Source organism: Amaranthus tricolor, chromosome 5, assembly GCF_026212465.1.
Source record: "Amaranthus tricolor cultivar Red isolate AtriRed21 chromosome 5, ASM2621246v1, whole genome shotgun sequence".
Taxonomy (NCBI): Eukaryota; Viridiplantae; Streptophyta; class Magnoliopsida; order Caryophyllales; family Amaranthaceae; genus Amaranthus; species Amaranthus tricolor.
The window spans coordinates 26,942,095-26,967,134 of NC_080051.1; the positions used below are offsets into that span (position 1 = coordinate 26,942,095).

Below are 25,040 nucleotides of genomic sequence, written 5' to 3' on the forward strand. Positions count from 1 at the left end.
TCTATTTTTATCATACTCAATACCTCATTAATTTTTATATCAACTATTTTTTAATTTTACATACTCCTAACTAAAATTAATAACCCCTCCATATTTATTTCTCTATTTATTCTGATTTCAATTACAACCAAAATAAGGCAATGTGCACCGTCCATTGTACTTTTATGATGAATCTGCACCATCCTTTGCTAAAATCACACCCCCTTTAAAAACCTACCCTCGTTTATCATCTTATAAAATCACCCCCTACAAAAACCACCCTCATTCATCATCTTTTAAAATCACACCCGCATCAAACATCCACCTTCATCCATCATCTGTTTAAAAATCCACCCTCACCATCTCTCTCTCACTTACTATTACTCTCATCTTTGCTTGGAAACTTCCATCATCCTATAAGTTTACAAAACCCAAATGAAATTTGGGTTTTTTGATTTAGAGTTATTTAGAATTTTTAAAGTTAAATGTTTTATTCTAAATTTGGTATATTTAGAATATACACTTATTGTTCACTTGGTTGATTGTTTAGATTTACACTTGATTTTAATTTATGGTAGATGGTTGAAGTTACTGTTTTGTTGATATAATAATAGTGTGAATTGGTTCTTATTTGTTGGTATTTTCATTTTATTTTCAATTAAAATAAAAGATAAAATAGACTTTTAATAGGTAGATTTTTTCTTCTTAATTCCTTTGCCAAGAAACAAAATCAGAACAGAGAAGTATTAGTAGTTCTAAAATTCAAATACCGAGGGATATAACTCGAACAAAAAAAAACATAGGCCATCAGATACAGATAGTTTCTTCCGAAACCGAATAGAAGGTTCTGCATCTTCAGGAATCGAATCGTCCTCAGAAGCAAGCAACAATGGCGGCCATTTCACCTTGGCCAAACAATCCAAGCCCTAATCCTAATCCTAACCCTAATTCTACTTCTTCTCCTCCACCTACTTTTCTGGCTGTTGATCCAAGCCCCACTCCAGTGCCTTCATCGCCATCGACATCCATGTCTCTGCAATCCGATCACCTTTTCTTCGATTCCAATTCTGAAGAACCTGATTCTCTTTCTCACCCTTCTCTTCCGCCAATTCGCACTTCACTTCCTCAAAACCCTAGTCCTAATCCCACTTCACCTGATTCCTTATCTTTTCAAACTCCCACGCTTCTTCATATTTCGTTTAATCAAGATAATGGCTGTTTCTCATCTGGTACTGATCGAGGGTTTAGAATCTACAATTGCGATCCTTTTCGTGAGATTTTTAGGCGGGATTTTGATCGAGTTGGAGGTATTGGAAAGGTTGAAATGCTCTATCGGTGTAATATTCTTGCGTTAGTGGGTGGTGGACCTGATCCTCAGTTCCCTGCTAATAAAGTTATGATTTGGGATGATCATCAATGTAGGTGTATTGGGGAATTATCATTTCGGTCCGAAGTTCGTGGGATTCGACTTCGTCGTGATCGAATCATTGTGGTTTTGGAGCAGAAAGTGTTTGTTTATAATTTTTCCGATTTGAAACTTATGCATCAGATTGAAACTAGTGCGAATCCGAAGGGGTTGTGTGAGGTTTCGCAGTCAGCAGGAAAATTGGTGTTGGTTTGTCTTGGATTGCAAAAGGGGCAAGTTAGGGTTGAGCATTATATTTCTAAAAAGACTAAGTTCATCATGGCTCATGATTCGAGCATTGCTTGTTTTGCTTTAACTCAAGATGGAGGCCTTTTGGCTACTGCTAGCTCGAAGGGGACGCTTGTTAGAATCTTTAACACTTTTGATGGTACATTGCTACAAGAGGTAATCATTCTTTGGAGTTTCGTATTTGAGATGTTTATTTGTTTTTATTGAGTAGAAGGCTTTGTTATTTGATGTTCTACATGTATTGATTCAGATTGACAGCTGAGATTCTTAGATATCTTAAATTTATTGCAGTAGTTCGAATAACTGAAGCAATCACCCCCCCCCCCCCCAAAAAAAAAAAAAAAACAATCAAAACAATCAAACAAATAACAAGAGAACAAGATGACAAAGAGTTTTATCGTGCTCCCTATAACTCTCAATTTTGTGACTCTCTAGATTAATTCCTCTTCGTATAATGGGGTGTTAATATATTACTCCCTTGTTACAAAGAGATCAATCGGGTTCAAAAGATTAACAAAACATAAATGCCATTAGCCTAGCTTTAAAACAAACTCCCTTGATAACCCTTCTTTCTTTTTAAATATCCATTTACAACCCTTAAGCTTGTTTCCTTCCGGCACCTTCACAAGTTCCTTCAATCTGTTCTTGTAAAGAGATTGCATCTTTTCACCCATTGTATGTGTTTATACATGCTCCAATAGTTTGCAGTAAGTGGCCCGACTTATTACCAAAACTTTATTTAAGGGTTATTTTGGATTATAATAACCTATTGATGTACAATGTTACATTTAAAATTAGTTTTGCTTGGATTGTGGATGTAAATGGACCTTGAGCTGAAGAACTCAATACTGATTTCCATGAACAGATTTTGCTGCTCACTTGGATGCCTATTTCTAGTTTCATTTTTTGATTTACTGCAAATACTTGATTATTTGTTTCAAGAAATTTTTGGTCACATTGAGAGTTTTTAGAGAGAGGGGCAGGGATGGTTAAACTTTGATAAATGGGAAGAAAATTGGTTTTGTTAAATTAGTATTTTGATTATTTGAAGAGACAGAGAGAGAGATTTGACAACTATCTTGAGTTTTAATATCTATGCAAATCATGAATTCACCATGGATCCTGCTGGATTGTTTTTATTATTAAGTTTCTCTGCAATATCACATGCTTGGTAAAGATCGCTGCTGAATCTTATATGTTAAACTTATTGGAACTATAGGTAAGAAGAGGTGCAGATAGAGCAGAGATCTACAGCTTGGCCTTTTCTACAACTGCTCAATGGTTAGCAGTTTCCAGTGACAAGGGCACTGTACACGTTTTTAGCTTGAAAGTTAATTCAAGTTCCCCAGGCAATGAGAATTCAAATCCTCCTGAGAACAATGCTGCTGCTACCTCTACTGGTTCATCTCTTTCTTTTATTAAAGGTCAGTTGCCATTTACATCAATTTTTATGTATTACTATCTTATATTATTTGCTAAAATCTACCGATTCTTGGGATTATTTATTGTGTGATATTTATTTATTCTAATTATTGTGTGCATTCTCAATGGAGACCAACATTTATAGTTTTTTTAGTATCATATTATAATGGATTGAAGTAACATGATTTATATCAGGGTACAGTTCAAAACAACCTCTTTGTTTCTACAAGGTAAGGAAACAGGAGACTAGGGCCATTTATTGGCATTAGGATAATGAAATATTACCAAAGCTCAAAAAACTATTTTCTTATGCATTCTGTGGCATCAATTATTTAATGGAGAAGCATCTCTAATTTTTTGTTGGGTTTGCTTATGTATATGATGCAAATATTGGTCACATTGCTATTTATTGGTGGGCACATGGTAAAAAGTAAAAACCAAGTTGGGGCGACTGTTTGAAACTTATAACCGCATTATCAAAGTAAGATCGACTTATCGAACCACCAAGAATAACAATGGCAGCTGAATGTGATATTAAAGTGACGTGGAAAAACTGAAAAGTGAAAACTTGACTCATTTTCCAAGCAACTAAGTTTTGATTAATTATGAATTAGTTGATGTCAATCATACTTTGGTATGTGAATCAGTGCAGAATTCCAGAATTTTTCATTAAGCTATGTAACTTTTTGACGTTAGAATTAGAATTCAAGATAATATACATATACGAGAACCAAGACTGATATATACTGAGATTTGTAGTTTTCCCTACTTTATACCTAAGTTTGATCGACTTATCAAATGCTATAGTATCTCTTTAATTGACATTCCTTTCAATAACAGATTAAAGAAGCTATTTAAATTATCTATTATGTGGCTTTTATTTTAAATCAAATTGTAAGGTTAACAAGTTACATATAACCAATGAATGATTCTGGAATTTTGCACTGTCTCTTATATAAGCTGTGACAGTTCTCCTTTTTTGAATGTTTGCTGTGCTTTTGTCCTTATCTGTTCCAACTTACGTAGTCAGTTTGTCTCCTCGCATTCACCCTTTTCTTCCTCAAAAAAGATTGTATCTCATGGCCTTCCTTATCTTATGATTAAGGATTTTTAATGTCATCATAAACTTAAGTGTGCTTGTAGATTGACCGAATATTTTGAGCAGCCAGATCTTTTCTGTATAAAGATAATCCTAATCCTTGTTTTTTTCTCTATACCTGTTGGTATTATTATTTATATAACAACCATCTTTATCTCCTTTTATCTCCGGTTAAGTGGGCTGTTTCATACATGCCACTTGTTAATCCAAAAAGTTGGTTTTCTAATAATTTGAGAATTCTGCTTCATGGTTGTATTGCGTTGGACTGCAGTAGTGTACCAACTAATGATGGTAAGGTTAAATGAAGCTAGAATACACTCAAATAGACAGCCAAGTTTTTGCGAACGCTCAACTAAATTTCTCGCCAATTCCATGCTTATCTGCTTCTCATATTGATTCCATTGTCCAATAAAATTGTTTTTACATCAACATTTTGGTAACCAGGCATTCTTGTATGATATCATTGTTTGAGGACCACACACATGAACAACAGCAGTCTTTGCCATGTTTACTTGCATTGAATCTGATTTTATTTTGTTTCACTACTCTACTGCACTAATGTCTTAACGTGTTTTCTATATTTGATGTTTATTGGTGTGAAATGAAATCTTTACTGAAGTATTTGGAGTAAGAGTGAACAATTCTGGTTGCCGTCTAAATATACATTGATAATCATAGCAAGATATTTGTGCTTGCTAGTCAACTAGAAACTTAATGATCAATAGTAGTTTGGCTGATGATGGTTGGATTGGTTTTGATATATATTTGACTTTTCAAGGTCATGGTTCTCATAAACTTTCCAATATTTTTTTTAACTTTTTGGTATTGATAAAATTAGCATTTTAGAACTATCAAATTTTGTCATGCACGTGGAAATATTGTCAATCAATATTGTCAGGCTCCATAAATAATGTGCCAATTAATTTCACTCGGCTTCATACTTAATGTGCCAGTTTTTTGTTGTCGACTATTGTCACATGATTGTATTTACACATCAAAGTGTTGTATGGATATGAAGTGTAATTTGAGATTAAAAGAAGTTGAATGTCACATACAAGTTATTTTTAGTTTCTTCATTTTGGTCTGAAACCTTTTTGTTTTGCAGGAGTGTTGCCTAGGTATTTTAATTCAGAGTGGTCAGTTGCTCAATTCCGTTTGCTTGAAGGTATCCAGTATACTGTTGCATTTGGGCACCAGAAGAATACTGTTGTAATTCTTGGCATGGATGGAAGGTCAGTAACCAAATCGATTGCATTGTCAGTATTTCAATATGTTGGAATTGTGGCTTACTCTTTAAAGAAGAGATTCAACAACTCTCTCCCCTCTTAGGTCCCAAAATAGGCTTTCTCTTAGAGCCGTCAGGAAAACTTTTGGGGTTTACTTATACCAATCAGTGCATTTTCCATTCACTGTCATTTACCATTTTCAAAGGTGTTCCTATATTTGAGTCTCAACCGATTTCCAAAGTGATATTATGTTCACCTTTAATGGCCCGTTTGGTAGGGGTAATAAACAGTGGTAATGGGATTGAAAAACTAGTGTAATTGTGTTTGAAAAATCTCTTGGCTACCATGATGGCCATACTTGTCCAAACTTCAATAATCTCACTTTCTTCGTAATATTCATTCCAATGCATTACCATTGGGAGAGGTGGTAATAAAAATTTGTAAACAAAAACTTTTTCTAATCAAAGTTTCATCACCATGGGAATGATATGGAACTTTTGATGAAATTTTTTTCATTATAAATCATTCCCATTACTACGATTTAGTATCACTAACCAAACGGGCCGTAATATTTTTTTTCATCACTAATGATAAGACAACTATAGTCCAGTTGAGATTCCCTTGTTTGATCGCTATCCTGTGATCTACTCTTAAAATATTTTATTTACCATTTTCCCCATTTACTACTGAAAAAGTTATTTAGGCTATATAGTAATTTTGAATACTTTTTAGTAAAGCAGACCACCCACATCACGAAACAGTACTAACAGTGAAAAGGAAATCGGAAACTCAAGAACGGAGAAATACAACAGAAAATTTGAATGAAATATTTGTAACAAAGTTAATATGAATGTCAAAGTTTGGTATGGTGACAATAGTATAGGTAGAGAAATGAGAATATCATCTATGACCTCTTCTACTTCTAATCCAATTTTATCATCCAATAGTGTCATTGTTAGTTTCATTATTTCAAGCGTCACATATTAGGAATCATTTTTTGAGTTGATATCAACTAAACTCGTTTGATGCTGGAGTCGAGCTTTAATGAGCTGAGAGCCTGAGCATGAACAACTAATTATATCCCCTATCTAGTATGATCCCTAAATTTGTGCCATTGATTTTCTCTCTTTAAGAATGAAACTAGGAAGGTTTATTGTGCTTGATTTTTCCTAAATGATTCTCACATTTCCTGTTAATAAATAATCTCTCTACCCCTAGTACCAGAATATTCCGGAACTGACACTTTGGTTACATGACTTTTGGAATGCAGCTTCTACCGTTGCAAATATGATCCGGTGAAGGGTGGAGAGATGACACAACTTGAATATAACAACTTTTTAAAGCCGGAGGAACCCTTCTAATGATAGTGTAGACGTTCCACCTTTATATGTATATTATTGTTGATGATTTCTTTCACTGTTTTGCGATTCATAAGCCTTCTGAGACAAAAGTACTCAGCATGTGTATGTTGTAAATAAGGGGTCATGGTTGACGCTCTCTAATTGGTAAAAGCGCACCCTTAATAGAAGTATTTAAAGATACTTGCAAAGCTATACCGTCCCATTTGTTCTTGAAGAAAAACAACGAAACAAGCATATAACAATGTCGGAGGTTGGTAAGGCACTAAGGGCTTGTTTGGCTCAGCTGAAATGAGAAAGCTCTTATTTTTTTATTTTTATTTTTTTTTTCATGGTGTTCTGCCTTATGATGTGGTATAGTATCTCTTAGATGGTTTGATTTATCCCCCTCTTCTTGGCTTAAGCTGTAAATTGTTTGATATAGTTCATCCTTTGCTTCACAAAATGAAGTAAAACGGAAAAGCAAATGATTGATTGGCTAATTGCTACATGTTCTCTCAGATATGCTATATAGGGATCTAGGCCTGCACTTGGCTTGGTCATGACACGGGTATTTGATTAGAATTTTGTAAAAAATGGCAATCTAGTTGATTTTACACAACTAGCAAGGTGAATGTTTGATCAATCTTAGTACTAGTTTTCTGGAAAGATTGTATACGAATTACATTTTGTATATAAAAAAAATTCAATAACAAACGAAAATAAAACTTAACTTTTTTACTTTAAACATATTGTTTAGAGTAAACTTTTTTAGATTTTATTATCTCTGTCTCATTGAATTTTGCCTTATTCTTAGTTAGATAACGAGTAAAGACATGATAAAACTTTAACAATATGTTACATCTGAACAACACCCTAAACGATTAGAATTGTTTTTTGCTGATGGTCACAGACGCTCTGGCCTTAGGAGTCCCAATATAAGGCTACCGGCTAGACGGCTATGCCTATTTCCAAGTTCCTATGCTCGGTGGTTTTGGTTTAGGTGGAATCCGACGAACAAGATTCTTTTGTTTTCTATTTCTCAGGTTTACTTAACTAAAGCACCTTTTAAATACTAGTAGTCTCAAGCATACAAAACCTGTCACATACTTATTAAAAAACTAACACATTTACAAATTCCAACCACAAAGTTAATCAAAACAACCCTTAAGAAAAAGGTTCTCTTTACATATCAGAATCAAGGAGGATACACGTCAGTTTGAAAAGGAAAAGTAAGATTTATAGTCTTCATTACTAAGCAAAAATATACATGTAATGATGTAACAGATCCTAAGATCATACCTAACTGCTAAGGTAACGTTGCATCCACCATAATAGAATACTTTATGAGGAGTCGGTATAAGCATTTGGAAAAATTAAGTTAAATGTATGGATGAAAACTAAAGAATTATAGCCCACTTTGTTGAACGGAGGGAGTACTTAATGCTACATCAAACGACATAGATTTGAATCTTCATTGTTAGTATAATGATCGTCGTAATTGACATAATTTATAGGATCGGAGGGTGGTGGAGGAATATACAACATGGGATGTTGAGGATATGTGTAGTAGTATGGTGGAGCATAATATGAGGTACTATTATTGCTAGGTTGTGCCATACTGTAACTCATTTCAAGTTGTGAAGGTGGATGTTGTCTAGGATTGTACATGTAATCCTGCTGCAACATGGGTCTAAAACTATCCATTGGCCCGGGACATGGCCCATGTTGGTATACTTGTCTAGGAGGTCCAAAGTTAGAAGGAGGTCCAAGGTTTAAAGGTTCCATGTGCCTGCCATGGTGCAGAGAAGGTCCTGGTGCTGGTTCTTCTGGTGCTCGCATTTGTGCTTCTTCTGGCGCTCGTGCTTGTCCTTGTTCTGGTGCTGGTGCTGGTGCTGATAGTTTCATATCTGGAGATTGGACCGATGCCTGTGCAAGCATTTGAGCTTGATCAGGCGCCTGTGCAGGCGTCTGAGCTGGATCAGGCGCCTGTGCAGGTGTCTGAGCTGGATCAGGCGCCTGTGCCTCTACAGGCACAGGTGCAACTTCAGGTGAAGTACTCGATACTGGTTGAGGATTCGTGCTATCAACACTTCCGGGACTTTCATTATTTCCTTTACTTTTCTTTTTCTTCTTATCATTATCGTTTCCACCGCCATTTCCATCACCTTGAACATTTCTACCAGCATTTTCCATCTGTAAAGCCTTATCACCATCACTAGCTGTTGCATTTTCTGCTCCATTAGGGGTTTCAGCTGAGCTAATTTCACTTTTCTGAGCATTCTCTTCAGGAGCTTTTCCAGTTTCTTTCTGGTCTTTATTACTACTATTCTTATTGCCTTTGTTTTTAGCCTTTGTCACTTCTTTCTCTTTACTATGTGATTCAAAATAGTCTTTGTTCACAGACTTATCTGACCATAATTCAGCAGGTTTACCAGATTTAGATAGTTTGTTCAGAAGAGTCTGTGCTTCTATGTTTCCTGTCACAATAACCTTGTGCTGGCGAGCGTCGATTTCTGTCATATATACTCCTGCAGAAGATAAACATGACCATCAAGTGAACATTTCAACTAAAAGCTTAATCTAATGGTTAAAACTAGAGAATAAATTATATGCAGTCAAAATATGATACGACACAACAACAACGACATTCTGATATCCAAAACCATTAAGTGGCTCTCAAGGACCCTGGGGACGTCAGATGTATCCAACCAACCTTACTAAAAGAGGTTGTTTCTGACTAACCCCATCATTTGCAACTTCACGTAAATAAGGAGTGCACGTGATGGACATAGGCATGATATATGAAAGGGAATGTTTGGCAAACAACTTATTATTATAGTGATTGATTTGACCAACTGATTTTTAACCTGCTATGAGCAGCTTATTCAAAAACAGCTTATTCATATGAATAAGTGGTTTCAACCAGTTAGTTTACCAAACATTAGCATTTCTGACCACTCAACCCTCTATTCGTAATGGCACAATAAGTCATTTTGGCAAACACCCCAACTTAAACAAAAAATGACATATATAGAAAAGAAGGTTAATTATATGATTACCGTCAATCTTATGGAGAATTTTTTTGACTTTCTTCTTGCATCCTTCACAGTGTATAGGGACTCTCAAGGTCCAAGTCTGTTAACAAAATTGATAAATAAAAATTTAATAACAAGAAAACTAATAGTGTGAATCTGATACAACACAGTATATGAAGATACCTACCTTGTATTTTAAAGGTTCCTGAAAGTTGTCAGATTGTGCAGCCATGATATGAATTAAGGTTTAAAGTGGGAGAAGTGATATTATCTGATAAGAAAGGTTTATATATAGATGAATGAATGCTTAATAAGAGAGGTTTTAGTAAGTGGTTGAAGTTGTTTATGAGAATGAGTATATGTAGGGGGTGGCAGAAATAAAGTAAGTACAAACAGACACAAGAACTACAAGCCCTGTGGGATATTTTTTTAAGTAATTCTTAGAAACGGACTTTTAGCCTTTAGATATACTTTTTTATTCTTATTTTATATTTTTTCGATTCTTCTAAATTTTTATTTTTCGACTTTGCCCCTAGATGAGATAATAATATACTTTCTCTGGATTTAATAGTTGCTACAGTTTCTGTAACAATTACTATTTATCTACTGATCTTATTTGGTATATATTTCTCCATGTATAATATGTACATAGTCAAGTGAAATCTTATTTGATTCGTCATAATATTAACTTTTTAAAATTTTTTATTTTATAAAATTAAAAATATTAAAAATCAAAATTAGTGAAAAATAGTAAAAGTATAGCCACTGTTACCGGTCTACCATATCCAGTAGTGTCATCTAATTCGTTGTTTTCCTTGTATGGTTATACACTCATACCACAATAAGTATCATTTTCAAATTCCTAGAGTTCAAATCATAACCTAAATTAGGTTCACAAATCACGAAGGACAATATAATATTTTGTGGCAGACACACATAAAAGCAAATTTTATGTGGAAAGTAACTGCACTGCTGACCCTAAATAATATATATTCTGATCTTGCAAGCAACAGAATTATCCACAACAGTTGGTAGAAGTACATAGTCATACTCCCTTCTTCTATATTTCTCAATACATTTCCGTTAGAGATGTTTATTCGGGTCATAAGATTAATTTCGGGTTAATTGTTTTAAGTTAGTTTTAATTGGGTTTTATATCCATATTGATTTTTATATAATTTTACCTTTATTTTAAAGTTGAGTCAAGTCGAATTTGGTTATCAGATTGGGTGAATATCGAGTTGTCGGCTCTGTTTTAAACATCTCTAATTTCTATAATGCACAAAAAATAAAATTTTATTGAAAAAAAAAATAACCCTAGTGATCGAGATGGGCTAGAGCAAATAAATAATAGAAAATGAAAAGTAAAGGAAAAAAATAAACCTAAAATAGATATTTATATAATTTTTTTTCCAAAAATAATAATATAACAAGAAATTTGAAACTATTAAAAAAAAATTAAAAGTGCAGCAAGTATTCATTATTGATTGAATGAAGTACTCATATGTCCTCTTTAAATTGCATAAAAGAGGAAGTGGATAAGTTTTAAAAAAGTAGTAATAATTAAACAGAGAGAATGTATTGTGCGGATGAAATCAAAATAGAATAAAAATTAATGGATTAGATTAAAAGAGAGTGATGACTCATTGTTTAAAAATAGAAATAATATAAATTAAGTGGGATGGACCGAAATGAAAAATGATGTAAATTAAATGATGGGGAGGGAATATACAAATAGCATTTGCTTCTATTTGAAGCTCTAGCTACGTAAATGGTGATGCTGATATGGTGATCTTCTAAATCACATGACAGTGATAGTGTTGAAGCAAAAGTGGTGATAATCCCATCAATTTAGCTTGCAAACACAAAGGCTTTATCTCAAATTTGTAAACTAAATTTGATGTATTTTTAAATATATTTGTTATTAATTTTGCTATATTTTTATTTATAATAATTATTGATTTTGCTACATATGGACACGTACTTTTGTTCTGTCTAGGTTAAATAAAACGTTATAAATACAAAGGACAATTAATTTGTAAGAATTTAAAAGTTTCAATGCTTCTAAGTCAAACATGAGGAACAAGATGAGTTAATTAGTCACAACCTATACTTGTTCAAGTAGGTTTGATAGGTGAAATATAGTTATGCCATGGTTTGTCTTATTGTTCTTCTCCGAGTGTTTAAATAAGTATGAATGATATTCTTTGATATTTTTTCACCCTTTATCTTTTTATACGGAATTAGGCTGATAAAATTTACAAATAAGGACTAAATAAAGTTAATCCTTTTTATACGTGATGAGAATCGAATCCCTGTCATAAGAATAAAAGAAAAGTCTTCATCCACTAGGCTATGTTAGAATATAAAACATATTTTTGGGCCTCAATCATCAGCTTAAACTTTTCAAGGAACCATCTCAAACAAAAATTTAAGTTGATGGTTGAGACTCAAAACAATGTTTTATATTCTAAAATACCCCCTCACACAAGAGTTCACTGGGGTAGAAGTGTGGATGCGCATATGCGCTGAATATTTTACTTTAAATGAGGAATGGTTAAAATTCGAACTCGTGACCTCTTGTCACGTTGGCTTTAATATCATGTCAAAGAACCATTTCAACGAAAAACTTAAACTGATGGTTGAGGCCGAAGGATATATTTTATATTCTAAGAGGCTAAACTATAATTTTCAATTAAATTTAAATCCTACAATTATGTCCTAACCCTTTCTTCCTAATCACCTCTTCTACTAAGTCAATTTCTAATCTAAAAGATGCATGGTCTTATTAAATAGTCTTAATTAATAAATATTATGAGGTTAGTAAAGTTGGGGGAAAATATATTAATTCATGCCATAAAAAAGCATTTGGCATTATTAGACAAAGACAGGACTATAGTTTCAACTTTACCACTGTTGAGCAGTTCCTTAGTTGATCAAACAATGATAAAGTTTAATACAATACAAAAAACTATATATTTAATGATAATTTGTAAAGTAATTAGCTGGAAAGCAGGAGTTAAGAAATGGGGAAGAAAGCAGGTTAATAAAGACATCAACTTTTACTTCATACTACATATGCAGATGCAAGGATATTCGTCACATCACTTTATTAGAGTAATTTGCAAAGAAACACTTTATAAAATTAGTTTTTTGTAAAAAAATACTTTAAAAATTTTTTTTTTGTAAAAAACACCTTTTAAGAGACTTTTTATTAAAAAAAACACCTTAAATTAGTTTCCGGTGGCTTTTGTCAACTTTCAGGCGTTAACTATGCCATTTGTCAACTTTCAAGCGTTGACTTTTGAGCTCAAATGACATAGTGAACGCCTGAAAGTTGACAAAAGTCACCGGAAACTGATTTAAGGTGTTTTTTTTAATAAAAAATCTCTTAAAAGGTATTTTTTCACAAAAAAGATTTTAAAAGGTGTTTTTTTACAAAAAACTGATGTTATAAGTTGTTTCTTTGCAAATTTTCCTTTATTATTGGACTAACTTATTATTGCAATTACTTTTATGTGAACTGCCTTTGGATTTCTTCTTGTGTTAGCTCTTCTCTTTCTTATTTAAGTTGCTCAGACTCATTTTCTAAATTCAATTAGATTCATTATGGAATTCTTAGTAAATAAACCCTCTTAAAAAATATACACCTTCTTGATATAACTAGTCCATCAATAAATTGACATACCTTAAAAAAAAATAGTGTTTGAAAATGAGATAGTAAAAAAATAATTTAGCATAAAAAAAACAGTTGAATGGTAATGACAAGATGCACTAATGAGTAATGAGTATAAGAGATAAGAATGGTGATGCAAGTGAATCATCAACTGAAAATGGTAACAGTATTATCCACTATAATGATCTGGATTTTGGAATGCTTTTATAGCAGCCATTTCATTTTGGGTTCTAAAGTCTAAAATATATTTATTTTAATAATATAAAAAAATATCATACACATGCTTTAATATTATTATCAAAACTAAAGTGGAACACATATATATAATTTTTTATTTTATCTCATTTATCTAGATCAGTCAGATTGAATCTGATCGATTTCACTATTATTTTAAAAATAGTTATTATTGAAAATTTAATATAAGTTTTCAAATCTTGTTATTATTAAATTTTTTATTAATTATTTTATAGTTAAAATCGACAATACAAAATAAACTACTTGTTGCTAACACAATCTCAATGAGTAACTAAGTTAAAACTTTATAGAATATGACAATAAAAAAAGCATCCAATAGAAGGAAAGTTATACTTTATGACAATCAACTTGGAAAAGCTAATAATTAATTAAAATAATTTACCAAGAATTACCTATCGGTCTAGTTTATAACTAATTATTTATGCAAGTAGAAGTAAACAATGGATATAGGACTATTTAAATTACATTTTAAATTAAAGTGTTATATTTTATTTTGTATTTTTTTTGTTAAAGAATGATTTAAATAAGGAGCCTGGGAAGAAAATTAGTGAAAATGATGAATTTAATAATAAAATGAAAGATAAAGAGAAATGATAAATTTAAGGGAAATTATCAATGGTGCCCTTGTACTATTGAAAAATTACAATAGTACCCAACTGCATTTCAGTGGTACCCTCCAATTATATGGTAATTACAACCGTGACCTTGATGATGAATTTTCCGTTAAATGTCCGTTAAATTTGGAATTTAACCTAACCATGGTTAGTTTCTTCATCTTCTTCCCTTTTCTCTTTCATGGCTGCTCTCCTCTCCTTCATTAATTTATTATGAAGTTTGAAGTTTATTAATTTCCGTCACAACATCTTCCTGTTCTTTCCTCAGGCGGTCTACCTCCTTTGAATTTTCCATAATGCTGGTTCGATTCTAATAGCAATTTTCCTACTCCTTAATCTAATTTTTCTAAAATTATTTTAATTTTGAGTTAAAAAGTGGAAGAAATTCGAAATGGGAATGAAATCAACCCTAAAAGGACATGAATCAACTTATTGACTCATTACCTTTTTCTCTATTGCTTTATTTTTTCCTTTGATGCCAAAAAAGGAAAATAATATATACTTCTCCTTTGTATTTTCATTATAATTTGTTGGTAACAGCAAACAAATCATCACTGAAAACCCAACAAACCTTTTAATTAGATCTGGGTATATTAGGAATGATCAAGGGTTCCTTAGTGATTTATCATTTATGTTAATTTCGAAGAAATAACATTGTTTAGTTGAAAAATCCCATCTTTTTTTTAATAAAATTCAAATTTCTTTTAATTTGAAGAAATAAATCAATGATGGCATTGTGTTGCTGGAATTCAGATTTTCCAACAAATAACCGGTATTGATACCGTTGTATACTACAGCCCTACTATATTTAAAGATGCCGGGATCCAAAGTAACTCCGAGCTTCTTGCTGCCACAGTTGCTGTCGGGTTTACAAAACCTTCCACGATCCTAATTGCGATATTTCTCATTGATCATCTCGGTAGAAAGCCTCTGCTTTATATAAGCACAATCGGGATGACGACATGTTTGTTAGGGCTTAGTTTGAGCTTAGCGTTCCTTGAGCATGAACCAATCGGTATCAGATTGGCTCTGCTGTTTGTTTGTGGAAATGTGACATTCTTTTTTGTGGGAATCGGTCCTATATGCTGGGTTTTGTCCTCAGAAATTTTCCCACTAAGGCTTCGAGCTCAGGCATCCGATCTTGGGGCTGTAGGAAGTAGGGTTAGCAGTGGCCTTATCTCGATGCCCTTCCTGTTTTAAGAGCAGCCATGGAAGAAGAGCAGCCATGAAAGAGAAAAGGGAAGAAGATGAAGAAACTAACCATGGTTAGGTTAAATTCTAAATTTAACGGAAAATTCATCATTAAGGTCACGGTTGTAATTACCATATAATTGGGGGGTACCACTGAAATGCAGTTGGGTACCATTGTAATTTTTCAATAGTACAAGGGCACCATTGATAATTTCCCTAAATTTAATAATAAGATGAAATATTAATTATAATTTAATACTTCAATTACTAATTTTACACTTTATTTTCATTCTCATTTGTAGCAAAACACTCCTGTCATCGTACCCAAATAAGTGTTTCATGCACGGACATTAATGAATCAAATGAACTCATAAGTCTATCACATCAATGACACTTGATGCTCTAATATGTTGAAATGGTGATGTAGAAGAGAACAATAGAAACTCACATATACTATGCATCACAAAAGCATGCTTGTGAAAGCCTATAATTGTATTGTGCTTGATCATTCGGTTGCTTTGATTGATGTCTATAACATAACCAAGCACACATCTAATCAAATTTTCAAGTTTTGAGCATAGACTTAAATTGTGCGAACACCTAATCAAATTTTCATGTTCGAATAATACACCTAAAGTAAATAAAGCACGCAACTAATCAAATTTTAAGTTTTGAGTATAAACTTAAACCAAGCAGATGCTTTGAGTCTTGATTTTCAAGTTTTAATTAAAGACACCTAAACTAAGTACACATTTTATATGGAATGCAATACAATCAAAGATAAATGTAAGGTGTTCCATCCCTCAACTAGAACATAACTCAATTAAAGACAATAATAACAAAAATGATACATTGAGGCAAAATAAAATTTCAGGATTAGAGTTTAGGGATAGACAATAATTTTATTTGATCAGTCTCAATATCGCAATTGCCCTCTCCATACGTAACATAATGTTCAACGTTCTACTTGAAATAAGGGGTTTGATATAATGTCAACAGTTAAATCAACTAAAAATTTAAGACGATGATTAAAGTCTCTTACATGTCCTGAACAAGCAGTACTTGTTGTCATTACTTGTGCGGTTGTGCCACGAGCCACAAAAATCTCAGTTGGCGCCTTCCGGTTCACCGATTGAGTTATTAAGGAAACATTAACACCAACTCCCGAGTGAACGGTGAAAACCCTCAATGTCTTGTGTCCATTTCTGGTTTGGATAATCTCTTCTCAATCCTCCATTTCCCTTTCAATGGCGGTGGCTTCTTCACTATTCCTCCATCATCAAATCTTCGGCTTTTCAAACCCTAATTCCCATCAATTTACTCTCAGACGAAGCAGAACAAAATGGGTTTCTACTTTTTCAATTAACCACAAAAGAGTTGGCTTCTCTTTCATAACAAATTGTTCTCCGCCTCAAACACCATCACCTGAAACGACTACTCAAACGGCTGAGTCATGCGTCAATGTTGGACTCTCTCTCTTCAACAAAGGACGGGTTTGTCTTCTTTCCTTCCTCTTGTTTTACCCAATTGTTTGATTCCTTTGGATTGTTAAGCATTTTTTTGATGCGGGAACGTTGATTTTGAAGATTTTTTGCATTTATATCAAAAAATTTGAGGTCTTTGTTGGTAAAATGAAATTCTTTGAATTCTATTATTTATTGATATAATACCCATGATTTTTTGTTGCTGGATTCTTAAAGTTATGTACTCCTATAATTAAAGTTGGGTTGATTAGATTGGACAAAATACAAGTTATCACATGGAATTAAAGTTCACTTATATTCCAATTATCTTCATCGAGAGGATTAGGAGAAGTAGCGCATTGCCACAATGAAGATTAATGTCCTTTTTGGCAAAAGTTAACTGCGAGAGTAGTATTAGACATGCGTATGGTAGTCTTCTGCGGTGAACTAGTAACTATTTTTATTTCTGATAGGAAAGGTGGGCTAATATAAAACCTGGCGAAATTTCCGACAATACAAAGCTATTGATATAAGACAAATACTTTATTAAGAACGTCTTACGGAAACGACTTAATATCTCATTAGTGTTCTGACTCACATCATCTACTAAAAGATACTTAAATGTTATGCCAGAGTCGTCTTGAACATTTTGGAGGCCCCGAGTAAAAATAAAATTGTAGGCCCATTAAAAACGAATTTGTCACCCATTATTTAAACCAATAAATTATTATTTAATAAGGTCCGAAATTCGGTTCTTTGAACATCTATTGTTGAAGTTGAGTTTAGAAATATCCCCTTACCCCGTAATTTTAGACCCGAGTATTTTCAAAATTTTGGTGCAATGTGTGTCATGATCATTGTGAAAACTTGAAACAAATACAGGAAGACATAAACAACAAATATATTATCATTTAATTAAACTTGTTTACATTTTTACAAAATGCAACACATGCTAGTTCCAAACTTTTCTATTTTCAACATTGCATCTAAAAAGTCAATTTCCATAGCCTACCTCTCAATAACTTGGTACTCATGTGATATATTGTGCTTATTATAGCCAAACCTTAATCACCTATTTTGACATCTTAAACACTAATAATTATTTTCTATGTAAAGGAACAAAGGGTTTCTTATTTATTTATCATTCTATTATGCTCTTTTTAATATATTTTTGGTGGCTAGACCTTTGGTTAAGAAAGCAAACCTATGAGGGTTATCCATTATCCGCTAGTTCATACGTACCTCTTTTCCCATTTCATATTTTTGGTTTTTAATTGGAGGCTGTTTTTTCTTGCAACAGTTGATTATCCTAATAAATATTTTGACCTGGAATTTTGTGCAACTGATAGTCTTGTACTTTGCAGGTTAGAGATGCACTAGTACAGTTTGAAACAGCTCTTAGTTTAAATCCTAATATTATGGAAGCTCAAGCAGCACTTTACAACAAAGCATGTTGCCATGCCTACAGGTAATTTATACCTGATTTTACTCTACATTTTTCCAAGAGTACTTCATTGGCATGTGTTCACAAATTTACATTGGTTCAGGTTAAGCGTATCAAATTGTATCTTTATAACCCATAGTTCAAAGAACATGTTTTTTGTTTTCGTCAATTTGTCCTTTTGTTTTGGACTCCTGATTTATCCCGGCCATAGTATAATTTCTTCAAGCTATTTCAGTTTTGGGCTAACTTTTTGATGTTTCGAACTTTAATATATATTACTAATGTTGCCCATCATATTTGTGCATATTTTTCTGTTATCTTGCAAATGGGTTTTATTTTTCATGTGAGTGGTTACTTGTTTACTCTGCTACTTTCAAGTTCCTATATTTCTTTTAGATCTATCACAGGGGAACTAATTGCTAAATTTTCTTTTCTTGAGGCAGGGGGGAGGGGAAGCGAGCTGCTGAGTGTTTACGCACTGCTCTCAAAGATTATGACCTAAAATTTGGAACCATCCTCAATGATCCAGACTTAGCCTCCTTCAGAGCATTACCAGAATTCAAGGAATTACAAGAAGAGGTTCAACTGATGAACTTTAGTTATTGACTTCTTATTAGATTTAGCTTGTATGGACTGCAAATACATTTTGTAATTTTTACTAAATTAGATCAATTTTCTTGTACATTGCATTTCATTTCTCAGATTTAATTTTGTTACCTATTTGATTTGCAGGCAAGGCTTGGTGGTGAGGATGTAGGCAATAGCTTCAGGAGAGACCTCAAGCTCATTAGTGAAGTCCAAGCTCCATTTCGTGGAATTCGTCGATTTTTTTATGTGGCTTTTGCAGCAGCTGCGGGAATCGCTACCTTCTTCACAATACCCCGGTTGTTCCTTGCAATTCAAGGGGGTGAAGGTGCTCCGGATCTGTTAGCGACTGCTGAAAATGCTGCAGTTAATATTGGAGGTAGACATGGCATTTTATAGGAAATTATCACATTCTTTATTATGCACTTGTCAACATTAAGCACAAGGTCTATCACTTATGAACTGTGAATAATCCTTCTTACATTTCTTAGCAATGGGCTTGCTTGAGTGTTTTCATGAAAGTAATTACGTTATAGAATCAGCAATGTGCAGGCATTGTCATTTTGGTGGTACTGTTTCTATGGGATAATAAGAAAGAGGAGGAGCAGCTTGCGCAAATAACTCGTGATGAAACGTTGTCAAGGTTACCATTACGTCTTTCTACTAATCGAATTGTTGAGCTCGTACAGCTACGGGACACTGTTAGACCGGTCAGTGTCCATCACATCCTTTCTTTTAGTATGCCCTCCATTCTAGGAAGACGTAATTTTTTTTGTCTCACAAATAGAAGTCCTACTGAAAATCTATATGACCTGTCAATATAGTTCCCAGAAGCCCATTCTGCTTTTGCTCAGACAATCTCTATTCTCACTCAACGTTGAGTTAGAGATATTTTTGATTATTTGTGGACTTCATGAGACATCACAAAGAAGCATAATCCCTGAATCGGCATTCTAAATGATAGCAATGCTGTATAGCTATCCTAATGAGTGATTTATTACGAAGTTCTCGAATTGATCTGTTCCAATGACATGCTTTTAGATGATGTGTCAAAAGGTCTTGGCTTTAGTTTTAAGATGAATTGACATGACCACATGAGGTCCAACCCTCCTCATGCTCCACCCCCCTTTATGCATTGTCTATCTGTTTCATGTAATTCGTTTTTACTTTTTTTTAGTGCCCTCACTTGCTAAACCGACATTGACATTAGGTTATTCTAGCTGGCAAAAGGGAGAGTGTTTCTTTGGCAATGCAGAAAGCTGAAAGGTTCAGGACTGAGCTCCTCAGAAGAGGTGTTTTACTAGTTCCTGTCATTTGGGGTGAGGGTGACGCCAGTCCAGTTCTAAAGAAAGGCTTTGGGGTTTCCGGAAAGGCTGTTGCTTCTCTTCCCTCTATTGGAGTAAGAGTTCTTTGTAATTTGCTTGTGGTAGTTTACCGTGATTGCTTGATTCATAAAAAATGGTGCACTGTCAAATTCAACTTGATCTTTTGACTAACATTGAGAGCTTGTGTTTTATATTATAGGAAGACTTTGACAAGCGAACTCAATCTATAACTGCAAAAACAAGGTTGCAAGCTGAAATTCGATTCAAAGCCGAGGCTGTGTCTCCAGGAGAATGGGAAAGGTTTTTCTTCTGCCTAGTTTTTAACAACTTGTTATCATTTAGGAACATAAGGCTAACCTGTGAAAACGGGGAAGGCACAATAATTCCATTTTCTAGTGAAAAGGTCAAATCTCAGGTTTTGACTCATTTTGGTGGTAAACCTTTTTTGGATTTCAAATGCATTATTGTTTACGATGAAAGATTTTCTCAATTCCAAAAATTAAAGAAACTTAAACATTCCCGTGGTAAAGTTGACCTTTAGGGAAGTTCAACTTTCCTTGTGGCCCGTGGAACATGATTACCATCCTCTAAAGATCTTTATATCAGATAACTATTCTTGGATTCTTCTGTAACTATGTATTCTAATTTTTTTTTCTCCAGATAGTCATTGCACTGCACTATAACATCCTATAAAAAAACTTTTACTTCTTCACCAACTGCTTAAGCCATTTCAATTGTGTATGACTTTTCTTCACACTTACACTTCTACTGTGAATTAAAGACAAATTTTAATAGTAAACCTTTCACTTTATCTTCCTTCTCTTTTCTTGGGCAAGTTGTCTTGTGCTTTTCCTCAATCTGATTCTTGTGTGGAATTGTTTTTTGATAGTTTTCTTTTCTAAAGCTCCAGTCTACTTTAGGTCTCTCTTGTCACCAGGCACCAAGATGCAATTTCATCTAATGTGCTTTGTGTCGGTTTATGCTTCTTGTTGAGTTCTCCCCAGTTTGCGCTCTAGCCAACATTAAAAAGATGATTAGATTGTGGAATTTTGCATGGAACATGAAATGAATTCTGACCCTAGTCTGGATATTCATCTTATCTTAATTTTCATTTCAGATGGATAAAGGACCAGCAGAAATCAGAAGGAGTTACACCTGGCGAGGATGTATACATAATATTACGCTTAGATGGTCGTATTCGCAGGTCAGGCAAGGTTAGTTTTCTTCATGGACTTATGTCATCAAGGCTGCTCTTGCTTTTGTATATACAAGATGCTTGTACGAGATTTGAAAAGACACTTTAAGTAGATATTAAATGATTTGGGCCCTTCTATTCCTCTATAAAGTTTCATTTCTACCCTACGGTCAAGGACAAGGTAGGTGATGGGAATTACAGAGAGGGAGAAGGAAGAAGAGCACCTCTCTGCCTAGAATAGCTATTCAACTTCCATCTTGTGCCAGTCAAGACGCGATGTAAGCCACTAAGGTCTACGTTCCATGGTAAACTGGAAAAATCGTTACCCGTGGATAATTTTTTTGGGGAATATTCTCAAGAATACTGCCAACTATTACTTGGTGTATGCATAATAATCCCAGCTTTGGATTAATTCAAACAATATCATGTCTCCATGCTGTATGCCCAAAGTATCCATGGATGAAGAAATTAGAGATGGGCAGCATATGAAATTATGAATGAAACAGACGCACACAATTCCAAAAGTGACCTAACATAAAACTCCGTTATCTGAACCTGAACCCAACCTGATGACCCAAATGCCCACCTCTAGAAGAAACTTTCCGTAGTCATTTGTACAATCGTGATTAGATACCTTTTTTGAAATGAACGAGCTTATTTTTCCTTTCAAAAAAAATTAGCTTATATTTTGAGTCCTGCTGCTGTGTGACATATCCAGTCATGCTCCCTCATTGACGTCAACCCCATTTCGATTTTTCAAGCAAAACCATTTCAGCAATCTGAAACTCACCCTTTCTTTTGCAGCCGACATTACCATTGATTTTCTCCGAGCCACCACAATTGTTGGGGCTATAATATAGAAAATGTACCTAAATTAGGAGAGATCTTAATAGGGACGAAAAAAATGGATATAGGGAAAAAGAAAAAAGGACGGAGGGAGTATGAATTTGATCCATTTTACGCTGGATGGTTGTAAGCTCTTAATTATGTCAGATTATCATTAGTGTTAATGTTATTTCCAACTCCTAAAAAATCAGTGATGGGACTCTACTCCTTAATGAAAAAGTCAGAAACAACTAATTCTTGTTCCTGTCTCTGTTTTATGTGCCATAAAAGAAACATTGGCCCTTTGCACAACCATGTAAGATTATGGCAAAGCCAAAGGGTTGGTGAGCCGTTCACTATGTTCTTAGGCATCAAAAAATATGACGGAGGGGAGAGGTTCAAACTTGTTATGATTTACTTATGATTGAAGTGAGTATGGTTGTGTCAGGTTTGGACATGGAGCATAGATGGACATGAAGAGAAAATTACAAGCTATTCTGGCAAAACAGTGAGGGGAAGGCTAGGAATAGGATAATGTATTATCCAATACTAGTTATTACCATCTTCTTGAAGTTCCTTTCCACGCTTGTCATGCCCTATGCAATTTGTGATGCTTAAGTTCACATGTTTCCAATACTAACGTGGTTGAATCGTTTGTTACTCCCTCAATTTTCATAAAAGTGGATAGGACTTTGAAATCCGGATCTACAACATTCCATTACCCCAATGTTATTAAGTGGCACCCACCAAGTCATGTTTTGGGTGTTCGAATGTACGCAACCTTATCCTTGTTAGTGATTACAAAGAGATATGTTTCTGTTTGACCTTGTTAGCAAACGCATTAGCAACTTGACATAAATAAGAAATGTACGTATATGATCTAATGAGTCATTTTAATATGATCCATTATAATCCGAAACCAAAGAATTATGAATCTTGGGGCCTATCGAAATAATGAACATTGTATTTTACAACATTCCATTATCCCAATGCCCCATCGAAATATAGGTAGGGATTATTAATATATTAATTTTATTTTCATCAAGAGTTGGTTTTTAGTTACACAAGAATCATCTTTGCATGATTTTAAGGACCAATGTTATCATATTAATGTGATGCTAGTAGCTTTTTTACATTGTATCTTCTCAAGCAGATTCTATTGTGGTCTCTTCATTAGCCTTACCTTAGGATTTACGACTTAGAACCCGTTCCTAAGCATGATTTGCAAATGTTATCCATTTTTCAAGCTATATAATGCTTAAGTTCTTCAAACATATATGATTTCAGGGAATGCCTGATTGGCAGCAAATAGTTCAGGAGCTTCCTGCTATGGAGGATCTACTAAGCAAGCTAGAAAAATGAGTTTCTTGCCCACAATATCTACAGGAAAGAATTTTATTTATAGCAAATTTAATGACTATGCAATGTGTTTTTTCCCTCAATGATAGATCCTTGGTGCATTTTTTGTATGATAATTGTTGGTGTAAGCCAAGTTTGATCGAGTTGAGAGTTGAGTTTTGTGTGTTTTGATAACGTTTTAAGAAACGAAGGAAAAGGAAGGGGATGGGATGGAAGGAGAGGAAAGATTGATATGTTTTCGTTTTAGATCTTTCCAATGTTTTAAAGGATTTGTCCGTTACAAAATATAGGGAATTTCGTCATCCAATTGCCGTCCTCTATCTTCCTCCTTTCCCCTATAAGTATCCAAGTAAGGGAATCCCTCTATGTTCGTCCCATTTTTTTTCTTAATTTTCTTCCTTCCAAAATATACAGTAATGTTGTAGCTTTGGATTCGCATGAAACAAGTAGTGTCTAGTAATAATACTGAGTTGGTATCAAAAGGTAAATGTTGGATTAGGAGTATGGGCAATATGCTAACAAATATACTACTCTGTTCCTTTAAGTTTCCCCTTTGATCATTATATGTGAGTTTATTTTTTGTCAAATGGGGGAAACGCATTGGTGGAGGAAGTATACTTTATACTATAGCGCAAAACTGTGGGATTCTGGTCATAGTCGCAAAACAACTTTTATGGTTGTCAGTTGTCACGACTTATATTTTGATTACGATAAGCTTAAAAATCTAAACAATACGTTTGCGACATTATTTTATGAATGATATTTTGCACCATGAATCCGTCTTTCAATAGATCTGCAAAGTTCGTGTGGTAACCTAACGTACTCATTCGAATGCGAAGAGTTTTTTTTTGAGGCGTTGATTCGGATCTCTCTTTCAATAAACACAACACAAATTTGTAAAGATGTTTTATTTTGTGCTTGATCCAATCCTAGAAGATGGTTTTGGTCTTTGCAAGTTATTTGATTTAGTATTATGAATATCACATACACACCTTCTGGTGTTGACTGTTGAGCAACGTTGGAAAAAACAGTCTTATAAATGTCTCATTAAATGTTTTGGTAGACGCTTTATCCCTCATAATAATTTTTCATGATTATTTTCTTGTCAAATGGAAGAAACTTAAATGGATGAAAAGAATCTACGACTACAAAAAAAAAAAAAAAGTAAAAAAATTTGAAAAGCAAAAGTATTGGGAATCTTTCCTATAACTTGAACATTATAAAATAGAAATTGACAATATGCAAGCAAACAATTAAAAAAAACACTTATACGTGACCTCAACTTTGTTCGTTGAAGAAGCCAAAATAGAAATTCACAATATATTCGTGGCCTCCCTCAACTATCATATTCGT

At 33.8% G+C, this 25,040-nt stretch overlaps 3 protein-coding genes across 3 annotated transcripts; 2 read left to right on the plus strand and 1 right to left on the minus strand.

Moving 5' to 3' along the window:
* The first annotated feature begins 680 nt into the window (after positions 1–680).
* LOC130813995 (autophagy-related protein 18a) lies at positions 681–7,052 on the plus strand. The gene is made up of 4 exons (XM_057679960.1): positions 681–1,789; positions 2,853–3,057; positions 5,260–5,386; positions 6,651–7,052. Exons 1-4 carry the CDS (start codon positions 869–871, stop codon positions 6,739–6,741), a joined length of 1,344 nt encoding a protein of 447 aa, XP_057535943.1. The 5' UTR covers positions 681–868; the 3' UTR covers positions 6,742–7,052.
* A 1,102-nt stretch (positions 7,053–8,154) lies between these two features.
* Positions 8,155–10,316, minus strand: LOC130813996 (heavy metal-associated isoprenylated plant protein 36-like). Its single transcript, XM_057679961.1, has 3 exons — positions 9,943–10,316; positions 9,780–9,855; positions 8,155–9,248 (listed from the first exon to the last, which is right to left on the minus strand). Exons 1-3 carry the CDS (start codon positions 9,985–9,987, stop codon positions 8,164–8,166), a joined length of 1,206 nt encoding a protein of 401 aa, XP_057535944.1. The 5' UTR covers positions 9,988–10,316; the 3' UTR covers positions 8,155–8,163.
* A 6,262-nt stretch (positions 10,317–16,578) lies between these two features.
* LOC130813997 (protein LOW PSII ACCUMULATION 1, chloroplastic) lies at positions 16,579–23,989 on the plus strand. The gene is made up of 9 exons (XM_057679962.1): positions 16,579–16,984; positions 18,319–18,422; positions 18,842–18,977; positions 19,131–19,362; positions 19,536–19,693; positions 20,194–20,382; positions 20,508–20,608; positions 21,426–21,522; positions 23,616–23,989. The coding sequence occupies exons 1-9, from the start codon at positions 16,739–16,741 to the stop codon at positions 23,688–23,690; spliced, it is 1,338 nt and encodes a 445-aa protein (XP_057535945.1). The 5' UTR covers positions 16,579–16,738; the 3' UTR covers positions 23,691–23,989.
* The last annotated feature ends 1,051 nt before the right edge of the window (positions 23,990–25,040 follow it).